This window comes from Leiobunum rupestre, chromosome 1, assembly GCF_980474605.1.
Source record: "Leiobunum rupestre chromosome 1, qqLeiRupe1.1.hap1, whole genome shotgun sequence".
NCBI lineage: Eukaryota > Metazoa > Arthropoda > Arachnida > Opiliones > Sclerosomatidae > Leiobunum > Leiobunum rupestre.
Genome location: NC_143384.1, coordinates 43866800 through 43885739, shown reverse-complemented (window position 1 = coordinate 43885739; position 18940 = coordinate 43866800). Strand labels below are relative to the sequence as shown.

General features: G+C 37.0%; 1 protein-coding gene across 1 annotated transcript; it reads right to left on the bottom strand.

The window, feature by feature from the left end:
* Positions 1-15451: 15451 nt before the first annotated feature.
* Positions 15452-17158, bottom strand: LOC149963030 (speckle-type POZ protein-like B). The gene is made up of 2 exons (XM_090170439.1): positions 17144-17158; positions 15452-16620 (listed from the first exon to the last, which is right to left on the bottom strand). Exon 2 carries the CDS (start codon positions 16457-16459, stop codon positions 15518-15520), a length of 942 nt encoding a protein of 313 aa, XP_090026565.1. The 5' UTR covers positions 16460-16620; positions 17144-17158; the 3' UTR covers positions 15452-15517.
* Positions 17159-18940: the final 1782 nt, after the last annotated feature.

Sequence of the window (18940 nt, the reverse complement as noted above, 5' to 3'; positions counted from 1 at the left end):
AAAACTTCCTTATAATATGACCGTAGTCTAATACACAGATTTAAAATTAATCCAAGTTTATATAGCGACTACACTGAGAGAAAAAAGTTCTGTAAACTTTACAGAAGTTTTCTGGCAACCCATGTTGCCTGAAACGTCTGTAAAGTTTACAGGAAAAAAGTCTGTCTGTGTGTCAGATTCTTACTGTAAAATTTACATATGTCTACAACAGACCCAGTTCTGTATATACTACAGTGGTCTCAAATATGTAATTTTTACAGTTTCGTTCCGCATGAACAATCTGTAATTTTAACAAGCACTTATGCAGATTTCACAGGTTTGTTCTGTTTTGGAAACCTGTAATTTTAACAAGCACTTATGCAGATTTCACAGGTTTGTTCTGTTTTGGAAATCTGTACTTTTAACAAGCACTTATGCAGATTTCACAGGTTTGTTCTATTTTGGAAACCTGTACTTTTAACAAGCACTTATGCAGATTTCACAGGTTTGTTCTGTTTTGGAAACCTGTACTTTTTACACATATATTTTGTACACTTTACAGTTTCGACCTGCATGAACAACCTGCAATATTTACAGATATCAGCTTTCTTTGGCATGAAACACCTGTAGTTTTTACAAACAATAATGTAAATTCTACAGGTTTGTTCTGTTTTGGAAACCTGTAATGTTTTAAATCAAATTTTTAAATTTTTAATGCTAATCTAAATTTTAAGTGTTTTGTAGAAAGTGTTTAAAGCAAGTTCAGTGGTTTGTTATCCATATATTTTTTATTATTATTTTTCCATCAAACATTTATTGTATCAGATACCATCAAACTGGAACATTTTGTTAGTTAATAATAATATTTTTACATTAACTTCATTTTCTTCATTTTGAGGATTAATCCTGGCTATGCACCTAACAAAATCATAATTAGAAAATGTTTTTATTGTTAGAGACTAAATAATATTTACCGTTGAACAAATTGCATAAAAACTGCAGCTCTTGCCGGATACTTTATATTCAAAATATAGTATAGTCCAAAAAAAGAGAAAAATCCTGTTAACAAATCCGTTGATTTGATATGATCATTGATAATTGTTTAATCGACAGAAACTAAATATTGTGAAGAGTGTCCCAAAGTTTATCCTTTAATAAATAAAAATATGATATATATATATAATATAAATTGTTACGAGGCACGGGTGGGGGGGGGGGGGGGGGTAAGTTCTTCTCGATACCACTAAGGTTGGTTCCACCCTTGAAATAATAAAAACTTTTCATTTGTAAAATAATGATGTTACAAATATCTCATATAATATACAAATAAAGTAGCTCAAAAATTGGAAATATTACATCACCATCTTCTCTGGAATGGTCCATTATATGCATTACAATCGTGGCTACCACAGCTTGGGTTTTGTCCTTGTGGTGGCCTTCTTTAAAGGTGGTGATAATAGCTGAAAACTATTCGTGAGTTCTGAACCGTTCAACCAGTCCCCATGCGCACTATTCGGCAAAAAAAATTCTAGAACTACCCAAATGCAAACTATTCGCAGACACGAACCTCTTGTTGAACCGTTCGGGACCGTTCTAAATGGTACCTGTACTAGTCGGAACTCAAGGTTGAAATCTCTAAAATTCGTCTGCACATCGGGCTGCGTACGTCAAATCGTACGAATCACAACTATTCGTACAAAAGTTCTGAACTATCCAGAACTTTTGCGTGACGTTACAGCTCAGTCCTAGGCCGTTCTCTTAACGGTTCAGAACTCACGAGTAGTTTTCAGCTATTGTTACGAACTGTTTTTTTTTTTACTTCTTGAAAAGTAAGTTAGTATGTGGCTGCTATTTTCGGTAAAAAATCTTTTAAAATTTGATAAAATATCAATGCCTAAGAGATTTTTCAAGTGGACATCAATTCCGAAACCCTCAAAGAGGAATGGCCAATTTATTTTTAGCTGTTCTACAGTCATTGCTACTTCGTTAATATCCGCTCTCTGTAGAACAAAGCTTTTACTGAGCATTTCATGGATTATTTTAGTATCCGGATCACTTGACAAAGCCATCAACTTCATTTTATCCTTAAGTTTGAGACATATTTCTTCATCTGTGCTACTTAGAGCAGGTGCGAAAGAATAATTTTCCGGAAACATTTCTCGAGGCTTCTTTCTGTTTGACTCTTCGGTACTTGACGTTCTTTTTACTGGTGGCATTTTGCTTAGAGATTTACGAGACAGGTGGTCAAGTCTGTTGAGTACTTGCTTTTCAAAACTTCCATACCCTGAGCCGGCTCTCTCATTACATATCTTATCATCAATGGCATTTGGGAATTTCTTTACAAACATCTTTGTGATCACTCTCATGTTGGCCCTACTAGGCCGCGGGCATTTTTTAAGAATGTCCTTGAATAATACACGAATCAATTCATGCTTAATTGATTCATTAATTTTTTTCCTTCTTCCAAACTCTGCTGGATGTTAATGGGGAATATACTGGCCGTTATAACATAACTTTCCAGCCACTTGTTACATCTAGGATCCTGATTATTGTCACATTCCGTGGAAGTACCTGTACATCCAGCAGTAGTGCTTAACGCCGATATCGATTTATCTTCTGGTTGACAAACATCCTGAACTGCTACTAATTAAATATATTAATTTTAGATTTGACACCAACATTAACATTTGAAATTAATGTTCATAATTAACTCCACATTAATTAACATCAGCTAAACTAATACCCGAGTCACCATTACAGGTCTAAGGCACCTTGCAACTTATAAGACCTTTTAATCTATAGCCGGGGTACATAGCATAGGCAGGGCCGTACCCAAGGGGAGGATAAGGGGGAGTTTCTCCTTAAGGTTTTGGAAAGTTGGTAGTCCCCTCTTCCCTGGGATTTTTTTTTGACAAAGCCGTGTTAGTACCCTTCTTGAAATGTTCCCAGCCCCGAATTTACAGTTGCCAAAATCACGCCTTACCCCCAATCCGACTTCATGCCACACGAGCTGGCCATAAGTTCCCTACACTCACTATTATAGTTTATCTCATGCCCTAGGACAATATAACCACATATAATGTACATAGAATTAAATAACTTGTTACCCTTTTTGAGAGAATTTCCGACTTGAAGCAATTTTTTTCTATGAATGGGCTTTAATTCATCAATAGATTTCAAAAGATCTTCAGTTAAAAACTGTATGTCATCTATAGAATCTACGCCAAGATCCATAAGTTGCAGAACTACCCGTTGTATTTTATCTTTAGGGAAGGATTTAAAAACCTCCGAAACATATTTGTTTAAAGCAGTACAAGTGTCATTTTCACTGTCATCTTCTTCTGTACCTTGCGGAATTAATTCTCGATAGATAGAGTCTATTTCCTAAAATATAAATTTAAGATTAACCACATTTATTACAAAATACAATCAATTAAGGTTAACCATTGGGTATTATTTTAATTGTATGCTTTCCCAGACGGTTTAATTCTAAATGTTATTACAAATTTAAAAGGTGGGTATCGTTATAATAAATGTTTCATTTATTGCGTTATACCATATAACATCCACAAACTAAAAATAATTCACATTACCGATAAAACACATCGTGTTTAAGTGTAATGAAAAGTTTTCCAGAAATTTGGTAAGAATATAATGGATAGTAATCAACCATTGCAGTGTTGCTGACTATTTCATTATTACACAAATTGAAAAGCTCATAAACATGCAAATTGGGCCAATAATTAGTTTTAAACAGAGCGACTAAATGGAATAATTCAGTATTATCCTTAACAATATTAGTTAACATCTGACCTAAAATCATATAATCATCGAACGTTTTATAAATAAGAAAGGTTCCTTTCTCATAGATCGTTCCCTTAAATTGTAACTTTGAAGAACATACGCTGTTATTGTTATTAAAACCCAGATTTTTAGCTCTAATTTGATCTAGTTGTTCAAAATTGTTCAAGTCAAAATTACTAGACTGCTTACACTCTAAACGTAAAGGAAACGGTGAGCCTGCGGAATAGTATGTTTGCTGCAACTGATGTTTGTGTGCAAGAGTTTTTGTTATATTAATGACATTTTTTGTGTTGTTTCCCATTTGATTATAAACCCTACGTTTACTCTCAAAGCGCAATGTCCATAACCGTATTAACGGTCCAAATTGCAGTATTAACTCTGGGTAATGATTTATTAGGTAGGGATGTTTAGCTTTGAGATTGTAGTCTGGAAATGCCTTTAGAAGGTTTTTTTTGTACTCGGGTAGTAAAAACAGTAATGCTTCTACACCAACTTTTGAAATTTTTGGAGAAGTCACAATTTCTACAATGTTCTTTAACATTAGATACAATTCCCACACTGGGTCACAAAACTCTTGTATTTTATCTTTCACAATAAGGGAAAAAACCGAATAAGGCACCATATTTGTGAGGCATCACCAGTAATTTTGTTATTGGATTGATTAACTTCACATGGCTTGTTTCCAAGGTCTGTTCCATGAAACGAAAATTCTGACACTAGCCAATTAAAATTATTCCACGATAGCCATTTTTTTTGTTTTAACACAATATGACAAAAACATATAAATGTCATAGGCAACGACCCCTTCAAACAAATCATGAGCCAGACAAGGTGCCATCCCAGGAGAACAAACGTGAAAATGCCTCAACTCATTAAATGGGGAATTTCCTTTCACTCCGTTAAATGATTTCAAATCTGGATTATCTTTCAGTTTTGCTACTGCTTCATTGTAATTTTCTACAGTCCTACGTTCAAATATGAAATCCGTATTTAAATGTTCACCTTTCGCTAAGCAAAACCGACACATATAACCTTTGGAAAAACTACACTGGAACTCTCCAATTTCATGGTGACTGAGATTATCACCAAGAAGGCAAATCAAATGAACCTTCAAGTTTGTACCGTCACTTAAAGTAATTCCGTTATTTTCAAGTGTCTTCAATTCATTGATTAGCATTTGTAAACAATTACTTAGACCTTAATTTTTAAGGTGTTTGTTTTTGCATAATGATATCAGTTGAATGTGATTAACTGTCGATCTGTATTCAGGAGGTATGTTCACAAGGGAATAATACATACCAAATATTTTATGCTTCGATTTGGCTGATCCTAACGGATTAACCGTTTCAAAGGCATCCTGAAAAATAAGGAGTTGAAGGGATCGGTTTCCATCATTTAGAAAGTCTTGACAAAATACTTTTCCATCTGATATATCAGCCAGAACTTGATTTTCTCCAAATCTGTACGTAGCTTTGGGATACATCAGGATATTGAAAACTTCTTTGTTTGAAAGAAGGGCTGTTAAAGACTCTTTAATGGGTACGTATTGTAAAAAACATTTTTGTAGTTTGTCATAACCAAGAAAAACAGATACAGGTGCAACAAAATTAAAATATTCTTTATAATACTCATGGCGTCGATGAATGGATTTCAGGTCATCATTTGCTTTTTCAGCAAAATTATACTTGGCATCCTTTCCTAAAACATCTTTTATGACACTGTCTTCTACGCCAGCTTTTTTCATGTCTTCAGTAAGTTTGGTAGTAATGATTTTCATTTCGAGGGATTGAATACTTGCCATCTCTTCGGCGACTAATTGAATGGTAGTGTTAGGGACGTATTTAACAGCTTGCAACTTTAAAAAAAACAACGCTAAATTTCTTTTGTATAAATCCGCCATATCAGAAGACTCTTTGTCAGACGACTCTTTGTCGGACCTCTTTTCAAACCTCATTCGTCAGGTGATTTGCTATGTTCCATTTGAGACACAGGTACCATCGAAAGATAGTCTCCCATTTCTAATTCAAATTGCTCGTGTTCGGTTTTTCTTGTCTGGTGTTTTCTTGATATATGGCTTTTAAACGTCCCTAAAACTTTGTACTTTATTTCCGAAGTCTTGCAAAATGAGCAGGATACCACAACATCGTTTTGGATATGAATTTTTAGATGAGATACGAGTTGAGTTTCATTACTGAAAGTTTCAGCACAGTCTTGAACATTGCACAACAAAGCTCGACCTTCGTTTATAGAGTTAAACTGTTTGGTTAAGAGGAATTCTTTATGAGAACGATGAGCGTGGCTTTTGAAAGAATTATAGTTGGTGAATTATTTTCCGCAATAAATTATGGTGCATTGGTATTGAAAATTGGGATCAAGTTTGTGGTAGGCCAAATGGTTAACATAGTCTTTGTACATAGTTTTTTGAAAACAACTAGAGACTGGACATTTGAACATAGTTTCATTCCCCTGTAAAATAATTAATTCTTATAATTCTGTTACGGAACCATTTTGAAATTTCAACATATAAAATCAATTTGGTGAATTAATTTAAGGAAATAGGTCTTTCTACACTTACATTAGGGTCCTTGGTGACCCTGTCAGACACTCAACCTCTCTTTGAACAATTTAATATTAGAGTCCTAGCAAATATTTTGACCCAATTATCCATTGACTACCCCTAATAGCAAGTCTGCTTGCTGTTGAAGTAGTTTAAGCACTTAGAAGGTTTAATTATTTTCACTTAACAGCCAAGCCCCATTTCACATTTTATATATTTTAAAAATAAATTATGAAAAACACTTACTTTAGCATCCCTCATGATTTTACAATAAGAAGAACCTGAAACAAAAACTTTAGCACAAAAATTCAAATTATTATCATTATTTATTTTCAAATAGTAAATTTTTATAATATTTAAGAGAGCTAAAGTGTAATGGACGTTATTTGGAAGGAAGCTATCGAACCAGCAGACTACAATTTAATAGGGTTACCGGACAGGCTTTGTTGTTTTACATAAAACCATGTATAGCCATAGAAATCAGAAAGTAACTAGAACAGCAATGGTATACTACTGGCGGATCAGTCAGTAACGAAGTCTTTAACAATGGCCGCGTTCACACTAGAGACTTTGGAAACGCTTTGAAACGGTTTCAAAAAGTCAAATTGTAAAATTTTGGTATCAGCTGGATTAACAAGCAAACGATAAATTCTCTTGACATAAAATTTTAAAAAATTTAGCTTTTGAAACCTTTCCAAACCTTTTCCAAAGTCTCTAGTGTGAACGCGGCTAATATTATAAGGTTTAGTTTTGAAAACAATAGTAAAAATAGAAGCATGAGACAGTCGCGAAATATAGTCATGCTAATATGCTTAGTAATAATATTAAAAATAAAATTACTATTTTTAAAAATCGAGGCTTAAAATTAACTTTTAAGCCTTGGCTTTTAAAATACGTTTTGATATATCAATTATGTTTAATATCTCAAAATATACATTCAGTTGTTAATATAGTTAACCGAATCAAGCCGTTAGAAGGAGTTATGTGGAAACAAACAAAACTTACCATTCCAAAAATAGTTTTCGCTACAGAATTGAAAAACGCTCCAACAGTACACTCGCTCAAGGTTAAAAATTGCAATGCACGCAGTGTTGCCAATGTTGGCAATTGTAAATTCCCTCTTCCGTTTCTAAACGTTCCCGCCTTATTATAAAACATTCCCCCTTAATCCTTTTGTTTTTAGCCAAATCTCTTTACATTTTTTTTTTTAATTTTCTTCGAATATTTTGATAACTATGATTTTCCGCTCGTCTTGTATGATTTAGGCGGAATCAAATAACCATATTCAGAATCTTTAGAGATTATTATACGGCTAAACTAGTATTTTAAAAAGACCATTTAACCGCTAACTAGCTTCACAAAAAACAATCGTAAATTATTCTTAAAAGTCAAAAATACCGCCAAATCGAAGTATTTCGACAACAATTCCCTGTTCCCCTTTTATCTAAATTATAGGCGATAATTCCGCCAACCGGAAAAGTTCCCGCTCATTGGCCACATTGAAGGCACGTTTCCCATAGAAATCTCATAGGTAACTAGAATGCTGCCGCCTACGGCCGAGCTTGACGCCAGTTCGCCTTGAACCTTCAGCCAATGAGAGGCCGTAGAGTGGTTCCGCCAAGGAGGATAATAATCCTCCTTGGATCCGCTACTATAGCGGGAGATAGATAACGTCATTCTCTCTGGTGACATTAAAGTCTTGGCAGAACCACTCTTTGAGCTCTGATTGGCTGAGATCTGGCTATCGTCTGCCACGGCGTTTGGCCCATTTGCCAGTTACACGGCAGCATTCTAGTTACCTATGAGATTTCTATGACGTTTCCAGTGTGTGTTGCCAGGTCCCAAAAAATCAAATTATCGAGGAAATTATCGATTAGCTCTAAGCAATTTGCAACGCAATGATAATTTGCTTAGCTGACACTGTTGATGTATAAAAAGTGAGACAATTTTTTTTATTTACTAGGAGTGGCTGACGCAATATTTGTTCTCTCTCCCATTGTTTAGGGCAGCGCCGCTGCGGGAGTGGTTATAGCCCGATAACTTTGAAAATGATAGTATATCTTAGTGGAATTATTAATTATGTAAGTTTTAAATTAAATCAAATAATTAATTATATAATTAATTATTAATTAACTTCCTTTCGAGGAGACCCCTGTAGCACATGAAGCCATTTTATGGTCGGGGTACAGTCGAAAAGTCGCTTTATAGTCGACGACCAAATGCCGGCCTAAAAACGTCCGAACGTTTTTCGACACTAAAACCGTAAATCCTTTTTTGGAACTATTTATGGTCGGTATGCCGACCATTATCTGACTTAAAATAGACCTTACATTTAATTATTACCCCTGTAGCACAAAGAGTCGATTTAAGGTCGGGCTTTGGTCGAAAAGTCGCCTTTCGGTCCTGGTTCTAATACGGACTCTAAAAGTCCTAAACGTTTTTGATAATTCCTCGTGAGTACGTTTTCGGTCGCTTTTAAAGTTGGTATAGCGACCTCGCATTTTGAACCACTAGCCGACTCTAAGAGTCTTATCATTGGAACTATTTAGAGTCCAAACGCCAACCTTGAATTGTAATAGCTGCATTTATTTGCCAATTAATCGCTCAAAACTGTGAAACTTTGGCGATTTAATAAAACAAATTGAAATATTTTTAAAATAACTTCGTTTCTGTATATTTTTTTCTCGAAAAAGATTATATATTCAATCTGAGAATGTTTCCTTATTAAAAATCTCTCATTCAAGTAGGTTCCATTCGTATAGCTAAATATGTTGGGCTAAGATATTGTCAATGAAGATTTATTCGTTACTTTTACTAAAACTCTGTACTCTAGATTCAAGAGCTTTCCGATTGATGGAAATAAACTAATTATTTCACTCCCGTTCATGGGACTTCACCAACTACATACATGTATAAAGCTATTTATAAAGCTATATTTACGGTTTTATTTGGTCATTTTCAGTCACTTAAAATATCGAAAAGTAGTTTCGACGTAATTATACAGCACATTCTAAGTCGGGATAACGTCGTTTCGGAGTCGGTTCTTAGGTCTACCTTTTGCCGACGTCGGCCCGACTCTAATTTGCTACAGGGGATATTTACAGTCGGTTTTTTGGTTAGAGGGTCAGCAATTCGGACGTGTGTAAAGTCGGGCCAACGTTGTTTCTAAGTCGGTTTTGTAGCCAGTTTCAGTTGGTTTACAGTCGTATGGGACGAAACCTTTAGGGTCGGCCGACCGTCGGCCGACTCATTTACCCCTAGGACATTTGGACCTTCAAAAGTCTATCTCGCCGACGGTCGGCCGACTTTGCCATTTAAGTACAAAAGCCTACGTCGGCCCGACTCTGATTTGCTACAGGGGGAAAAGCTTGTTGAAGACTGACTTAGCTTTTGCTATATGTAATAGAAAAGTCTGTCTCTTTGGATGCGTGGGGTCAGCGGCACCGGTCCTGGGAGGGGGGCAGAGGGGGCTCGGGCCCCTCTGGAATTATTGAGGCTGACGGACAAATCTTTTGTCGCATATTTGTGGAATTTGAGTTTGCTTTTTAAATTAACTACGGAGTTCGTTTTTGGTTGGCCGCGAAGCTCGCCCCCCCCCCCCTCCCTTAAAAAAAAGAGATCGGTGCCGCTGTGTGGGGAGCTGTGTTTGATGCCCCGAGTTGGCAGGTACTTTCGATCAACAGTACAAAATCGTACACGACGCTCGTACGTTTTCTATATCTATTCGTGGCGTTGATAATTAGTTAAAGTAATCAACCAAGTCTTCAAGGTCATTCGAAAACTAACTTGGGAACCGTAAGAGTTTCAAAGTTAGTTCCCATTTGAAACAGGGGCGTATAAACGTTCTAGAAGTTGGAGGGGGCAAAGATAAACGAAAAGGGGTCTGGAGAAAGGTTTTTAATTTTTAATGGAGTGTAGCTTCTCCGAATGCATGTGTACTGTTTACTACTATGTAAATTGGCGGGAAAAGACTGAAATTTTAACACATTTGAGGTTCTATAAACTGTATATGCTTTTAAAATGATATTTTGAGCCTTTTAAAGATTTCAACTGACCAAAGGTTGGAGGGGGCAATAACATTAGTTGCCCCTCTCAGCAAAATTCTAGGGAGGGGCATTGCCCCCCCTGCCCCTCCCGGTTCCTACGCCCCTGATTAGAAAAGTGTTCCCAGTCGCATTTTATGGCCAACTAACTTCGACACGATCTGATTTGCGAAATAGGAAGTTGCGAAATGTTAGGCCAAAAACGAGACGATCGTTAAGTTGATAACGTGTCGAAGACGAGGTTCTGGAGCTGATAACTCTAAAATTACTCGTGTTAGAGATCTGAAATTTGCTAGAAATCCTCGTCGAGAATGAGGGTCTGTAGTTCAACAATTTCAATGACTTTGTACCATGTCTTCAAAGTCATTCGAAAAGTTTCTTAAGAACCGTAAAAGTTACGAAGTTCAATTAGAAAAGTGTTCCCCGTCACAATTTATGGCTAATTAGCTTTCATGGGATCTAATTTGCGTGATAAAAAGTCGAAAACACGTTTCTAATTGGAAACAACTTCGTAACTCTACGGTTCATTAATATAGTTGAGATAGCGGTTCTTAAGTTAATTTTCGAACTACCTAGGAGACATGGTTCTAGGTCATTGAAATTTTTCAACATGTAATTTTTTCAATTTTATTTCACTCCGCCTACCGTTATCATCCGATTACTTTTATCAGTTATGACAAATCCCAAAACAATCGCTAAAAGCGAAAGTCTGTATAATGTATAATTACTGTAAACATTCTGTGAATATTACAGAATAACACCGTGTCATGCATGTTTTTTGGGAAGTGTAAAAACCACAGTTCGCCCCAAAATCATTTTTGTGATATTTGCAGTATAAAATAGTGAATCACAATTTACAGAACTATTCTTGTACATTTTACAGAAAATAGTTAAAAGTATAGTCCCACTGGTATAATTACAGATGTACACTGTGTATAGTTAAAATAATTTTTCTGTGTTTCTTTCATACAGAAAAACACTGTAAATTTATTTTACATTTCACTACTGTAAGACCTTTCTGTAGAAAGTACAGCTATTTCTTTCAGTGTACAAGAAAAGAGCAACTGGAGTTGGGTATAGTCATTGCCGTAACTAGCTTTTCGTGGGCCCTGTGCAAAGTTCAATTTTTGGAACCCTTATTTTTTGGGTAAATTTTTAAGACAATCACGAAACGAATTGTGCAGGGAAAATAATTAAGATCTGAAATTTTGTGGTACAAGTTGGTGGGCGTGATGTTCGACGGTGAGAATAATTGTGGATTTATGCACACACATTTTCAATTGTAATTTTTAACCGAGCTCCAGGTCATTTAGCGTCTACAAATTCAAATTATAGATGGTAATATTTCTACTTACTAATTTCATTGCCCTTTTTGAATATTTACGGAATTTAGTAAATATTTGACGTTATTGGCCGAGCGAGCGAGGTGTTAGATTTAAATAATATTCATAATTGATTTTCAAGGTCCACATCGATGTTTACAAAAATTTGGGTAAAAATTCAGTAATTCCTCTTGAGTATTTTCGCGCTTTTTCAGAACTATTTCCAAAGAGAAACCCGAAGAGCAGATCCCATCCTTGATTGTTAGGACACCCTCACATGACTAAATCATGATTCAATATGAGGTTTAAATCAAATCTTTAGCTTTGGCTGTACAAAAATAAAAATTATTAATACGTTATTAAATTTTAAATCATAATATTAGGACACCCTGCAACAGAGTGAGCTGCATTTCGGGAAACCTCAAAAATTCAAACGACAGCGTTCCACTTTAATAGCCGCCGTCAGTTCCGTTCATTTAGTTTGCTTAAAATTAATTGAAATATTTAGCATAGGAAAAATCTAAGATGACCATCAGCCGCGTAGAAATTGAATTTCAAAGATTTAGTTATGACTGTGGTGAGGTTCTAGGGGAAATTTAATTTATATCACTAGATCAAATAATTTTATTCTCGGAAATCGGGTCCTAGTAGCGTACCTACAGATTTTGGGCACTCTTAATACACCTGAAATGATAAGGACCCCCTAACTTCAAGGGCCTGCTGTACTGTCGCTACAACACTGCCTAGGCCCTGTCGTAACCAATCAATTGGATACCCGGTTACCGGTAGTTAACAAAACAACAAGATTTACGACGATCAAGCGAAGTTTAATTGAATCGAAGGAAATAATCATAGTGCAGAGCTGAATTTGCTGTGTTACCTGAACATTGTGAGTCGTAAATTACATGATATGTAATTGATCGTTTAAAAGGGAAATTAACCTCAAGTATTTAATGTGGAACACCAACATTTCCAACATTGCCCGCTTCCGTGGGTTTAGGTGAATTCTTGCTAAAATTGTAAGGGGTTTTCCATAAATAACGCGTTGAGGTTATATTCCCTTTCAAATATTTGACCATGTTTGAACTTTCAATTTGGTCTTAAAACATTTAGCTTAATTTCTTGCTACTATAGGGCTCTAAGTGGTCCAGTTGATTTACAGTGACGGCTTAGTTTGTAATTTGAAAGGCCGCCAAAAAAATTCAACTAAAAAATTCAAATAGCATTTTAAAACTTTAAAATTCCCTTAAAAAATTCAAATAGCATTTTAAAACTTTTAAATTCCCTTAAAATGTTTCTAATGGACAAAGAAATTGAAATGTAGACGGTGACATGCCATATTAAGCTTTAAGAATAATAAAAATGAGGGGGCATACTTATTTCCAAATAATCTCGGCGGCACCACAGCTTCGGAAAAAAATATTTTGACATATTTGTTTTTAACCTCGGTTATGGGCCTCCCTTGTCTTCTGGGCCCTATGCAGCCACACCTGTCGCACCTGCCTAGTTATAGCACTTGATATAGTGGAAAAAATACGTCTCACACCAACCAGTCATAAGAAATAGTAGATGAACTACCAAACTGAAAATGGGTTTCGACGCTTCAGAGCACCCTAAAGACCTATCCAGTGGCGTAGCTAGCATTGGTGACACCCGGGGTGGATATCATGGTGTGCTACTTACTAGTCTCTAGTTTGTGTAAGTTTTTATTTTTTCACGGCCGCCCCCCTAGCTACTCCACTGGGCTTAACATCTCAAAATAACCTAATCTCTAGTGACCCGAACCTTAATCCAGAACTAATATTAAGATACCAATTGCATTACCAAGGCCTTTCTACAAGGGTCTCTAACAGTAGACGATAGGGATTCTGTACATTTTCTAAGGGTCGATGAGGAAGAAAGCAGAATTGTAGAGAATAAGTATTCCCTTTGGAATTGCAGCAAGTCCGTTTCTGTTGGCTGCGACAGTTAAAGTCTATTTGGCATAAAATTCCTGGTAGTTTTTCATCGGAACTACAAGGAATAGACGAAATACGAAAATTAATCTTGAATATCCATCGTGAAGAGACAATTGGGACACAAAATCTAATAGATTTGAAGAACCATAGTTCAATATCTAAATTACTACATGGATGTTCAGATGCGTCGACAAGTTTCAGAAAAGAAATGTTAATGAAGGGCCGCCAATTATCGCTAAAGAACTAGAGCATGGTTGCCACACGTCAGGAAATCAGGGAAAAGTCAGGGAATTTATAAATGGGCCTAAAAAGTCAGGGAAAAGTTAGGAAATTTTGAGATTTTATAAAAAGTCAAGGAATTCAGATTAATATTGACACTTTTATAGGGTAATTTTACTCTAGATCTATGGCAAATTCTGCTATTATTATTTAGATCCTTGATAGGTTTTTTAACTTTTGTACGGAAATATAAGTTGATTAATATATTAACTTCTGATAAATATAAAAGTAAAAAACTGTTTAATTTTCTCCTTAAAAAGTCAGGGAAAACAACTTAAAATGGTCAGGGAATTAGAATCTGATAATATTGTGGCAACCCTGTTGAGACAAGATTTATCAAAAGAAATAATGACATTATATGAAAATGAACCAGGAGCCGGGAGTAGTAGGTCACTCCTGTAATCCCAAGCGCCCGGGAGGCAGAGTTAGTGGATGGCCGTGTGAGGACGACCACCAATCCCCCAACGGGTGGTTGGAATACTTCCGCCACGGGTGTCCCCACCCTGTCCCCACGTATCCCCCGTTACACATATCTCACCCTGATTAATTAGGTGGACGAGCGGACTGAATTTGTCCCACACGTTACAATCCCGAATAAAGAAAAACCACTTACGAACTAGAAATTTATTTCAATCCGACTAGCGTAAATAATGTACTCTCAAATATATGAAAGACCCCCTATTATTATTCTTAAAGCTCAACGCTTTGCTGAACTCTTAGTATGGCGAAGTCACCTACAATCTTTTCATGGCAGCGAACAAGAAACCCTAATGCAATTAAGGGAAATGTATTAAATCACTACAGCCAGACAACTGACACAGGGCGTACTAAGACAATGTACAATTTGTAAGAGATAAAGTTTTCTCGTCATTTTAGGGCAGACGGCTGTCACCACGGTTCGTAAAAAAGAGAACTATAAAGTTGCCTCGATCGCATGGTTTTTTAACAAAATATTACGGGTTTAGCGTTGCTATGTAAAATCGTGACGTCACCCAGATGAGATCGTATTGAAAATCAACGGAGGCTCATCTGGGTGACGTCATCAATTTTAACTCTTACAGATATTTTTTCAAACATCTTGATCGAGACCCCCTTGGGCACCCACGGCACATTCGTATTTATCGAAATATCGATATCCGAAGTCCGGGGAGCAGATTTGAGTGGATCTCTAGATTAATATTCTTAACCTACTGCTTTGAAATTCATAGGCCGTTGAAGCCTTTTATTTTTTTATTATAAGCTTTATTTTAGATAATATTGTGGAATAGTTGAAATAATTATTTTAACCCTAATTTTTGGCCACCTGCGGCCTGCGGTGATTCCCACGCGGGCCACCTCTTCTTGTTCGCGATCGCTATGCTGCCCCTAAAAGGTCGGGGCCCAGGGAAACCTGTCTGGCAAACCCTGTGTACGCTACGCCACTGCTTCAAATATCAGCTTCAACCCTCAAAAACGTCTAGGACCAAATTTAAATGAAAAACAATATTTTTAATAACTTGAAATCTTTAGTTACATAATATAAAACATAATTCGCCGTGTGGCGTATGGTTACTTGTAATTAAATTTACGAATGCTTCAAATGTTAATCTTCTTTGAAATCATCGCTATGAAAATCGTGTTCATGACTGTCTTGGCAAGTTCCGGTTCCAAATTCTTCCAGGGTTTCGGCATATCTTCGGAGTAATTGTCAACGATAAAATTGACAGTCGTTTCTTGCAATTCTTCAGACTGGAATGTGGCGGACATCTTCAAAATGTCGGCTACGTTGTCGTTGGTAATACAATCCTTGATGTGAAAAGCGCAGATTTTCTTAAGATTTTCTAAGAGACACATGTCGGCGGCCTTGATCAAGGACATACAAGTCTCTTTAACGTTGGGCGGCGTTTGTCCGGTGTAGATGTAGTGCAAAAAATCTTGGACGGTGTCCGCTTCAAAGACGTCCATCCAGTTGATCACGCCTTCTTTCTTTTCCTTCATATCCGCCTGGAACATTAGTCGAAAGTAGCTGGACTGCGCAGCTAACGCGAACTTGTGGCACGAGAAATCACGGTCTTTGACTTTGATGACCAAGTCCGTCAGGATTCCCTCGTCCAACATTGTTCTGTGACATTCGAAAAAATTTCGTGGTTCGTCTTTCAGCCCTGGGGTCACTGTAATAACCGTAGTAACCCATTTTTTCTTAAGGGCAGTAGCGTCTATGACGAGAGAAAATGCATTATAATTTGGTGGATTCGTACACGTCTGGTGTGTCGAAATGTTCTTTTTAGCACCAAATTCCCTTATCTTGACTTCTATAGAACACTTTGTGTAACAATAATTTTCGTGCTTTGATTTTCCAGATAGACATACTTCAGAAGATTTTTTATAAGTATAGCTGACTTCCCATAAGTGGGTTGATTTATCTTGAAACGTTGAATTTGATACCACCGGAACAAACGTGTAACTATCGTTAAGCGCTTCTACATAGTGATCAAATTTGGTTGTACACCTCAACATTGTGTACTTCTTTTCACTCATTTCGCGACCATTTATATCACACTCAAAATATGAATTATCTTGAATTCAACTACCTTAATCTAAAATTTGACGTTCACTGTAAAAATCAATGTCTGATAGCGATCGCGTCATGTCAGTTACAATTGGTAGTGTCAGTGAAAATATTTTCCTGCCACCGCAAACTAGAAAAAATAAAATGAGTTAAAGATAATAAGAGTCACAGCCACGGCCAACTTTGATCACGCGCTGTTCGCGCTACAGCGGCCAACACATTCCGCGAGCAAGGATTTTCCCCCTATAAACTGTACTATAACGTGTAGGAGTTCAACGCCACGTTCGGTTTTTATATTGGCTTCAATGTAAAAACTATTCTAAAAATAATAATTCGCTAGGGGCGCTCACGTCATACACTTCTTTTGCTCATAGGTTAACACAGTAACGTCAACGAATGAGATGGCCGCTGAACCGCGAGAGATCAAAGTTGGCCGTGACACAGCCAACATAGATTAGCTCGATAATTCGCATAGAGTTAGCGAGTGGAATTCAGTTGGCCGTGGTGGAGCTAACTCTGCCTTTTAATTATGATAGGTGATTTTAGAAATAGGACACTAGTGTCGTATACACCCGTTAGGTGTTCTTTTTAATATATTTAGCGATAACGTCTCTTTAACGAAATTTTTTAATTTTAACAATGGTTCTAGCCACCTTTCAATAAATGGGTTCACTTGGCTCTACTTCTCTTTGCTCCATGTCTAAGCCTTGGTTTCCACTACGCACGGGCATGCCAACTTGGATTAATTATTTGTTAACAAATAATTAATCCAAGGTGCCAACGTTTTTACGAGAGCGGGGAAAAACAATAAGCACATACCTTGTTAAATAGGCTGCGTCCGAAAAAATGACAAGATATAGAAAACCAAACACAAAGGTGTCGCATGTTTAGTCGGCTTGTCAGATTGGCAAATAAGTATCCTGAATGATCTTCAACCCTGGAAATCGAGCCCGCCATCCTCGTGGATGGCACGCCCTGTCCACTAACGCACGTAACAGCGCATCACTCAATTTTCGAACGTACAAACGTTTAGACGCGGGTAATAAAAATGCATTATGATGCGCGATAGTGGAAACCAAGCTTTACGCTTAAATTCGCAATAGAAAGTTAATGCTAGAGTCCGACGCCCATGAAAAATGGCCAGTGGCAGCGTAACCTATTTTTAGATCGCTGCGGACGGCTATACTTGAGTATAGGTCCCCACTACAGTAGTACTTATGAAATAGGATTCAGTTAATTGGATTTACTTCAGTGAATATACAAATTTATAAATTAAGTGTAGTAGATTAGATGTTTGTTTAGACTGTACTATGGTACGATGTTTGTAGGTACAATTTCATTAGTTACGATGTTTGTAGGTACAATTTCATTAGTTACGATGTTAGTAGGTTTGATTTCTACCAGTGGCGTAGACAAGGGGGGGTTTCCGTGTCCAAACCCCCCCTTGGGTCTACCTTTGAATGTACTAAATTTCCACCCCCTTCTCGACCCCCCTCTTAACTTTCACATACTTCGACCCCCCCCTGGTCGAATTTCTGGCTACGCCACTGATTTCTACATACACCCACCGTGGTTGTAGAGAATGGGGTTTTGCGCCCCCAGCACGAGATAGAAACGAACGCGCGGCGCCAATTATATAGGTTCTTTTTACTTCACATTTAGGTATATCCTGCTTGGAGGCGCTATTTCACAGTTAGGTAAATACCGTTTGGCGACGCTATTTAACAATTAGATATATACCGCTTGGTGGCGTTACTTCACAGTTAGCTATATCCAACGTTGTGGCACTAATTAACAGTTGGGTATGTTATAGTGTATTACCGTCCAAATAATTGAACTTATCTCCATGAGTTCTACTCAATTTCTACTACAGTTGGGGACCTATATTAAAGTGGCCACATAATTTTTGTTTCCATTTCTACTACTTAATATTGTAATACAAAATACATTGTCGTCGCGTACCCGGTTTTATCCAATTTGAATATTTTGCGAATTTAATAAAAATTAGTCGGGCAGATGTAGAGGTTGCCGGGATCACTCCGACTAGTGGTGCAGTCCGAGGGGTAAGACACTCTGCGAACTCGGTGTACACTGCCGTACCTTTGACAGTGCTAAATGGAACTCGCGAACTCTTGAAAATATGTACCTTTAACAGTGCTAAATGCACGAACTCGGTGTACAGATTATCTGAGACTGTCTTACCCCTCGGTGCAGTCCTGTAATTCCAAAATATGTATCGTCCGATATTACCGCCGATATAATCTGCCACGAATAGCATTAGCCAGAATTAGATTAGCCGATATATCGGCTGTATACCCATATCGGTGCATCCCTAGACGCAATCCTTAACCCCCTTCTAGCTTAGGCTTGTAATGCCTTTAAATCAGGTGGCCGGGTTACTATTCTTACTAGCCAGCTTTTACGATTAAACTACAAGGTTTTATGGAAAG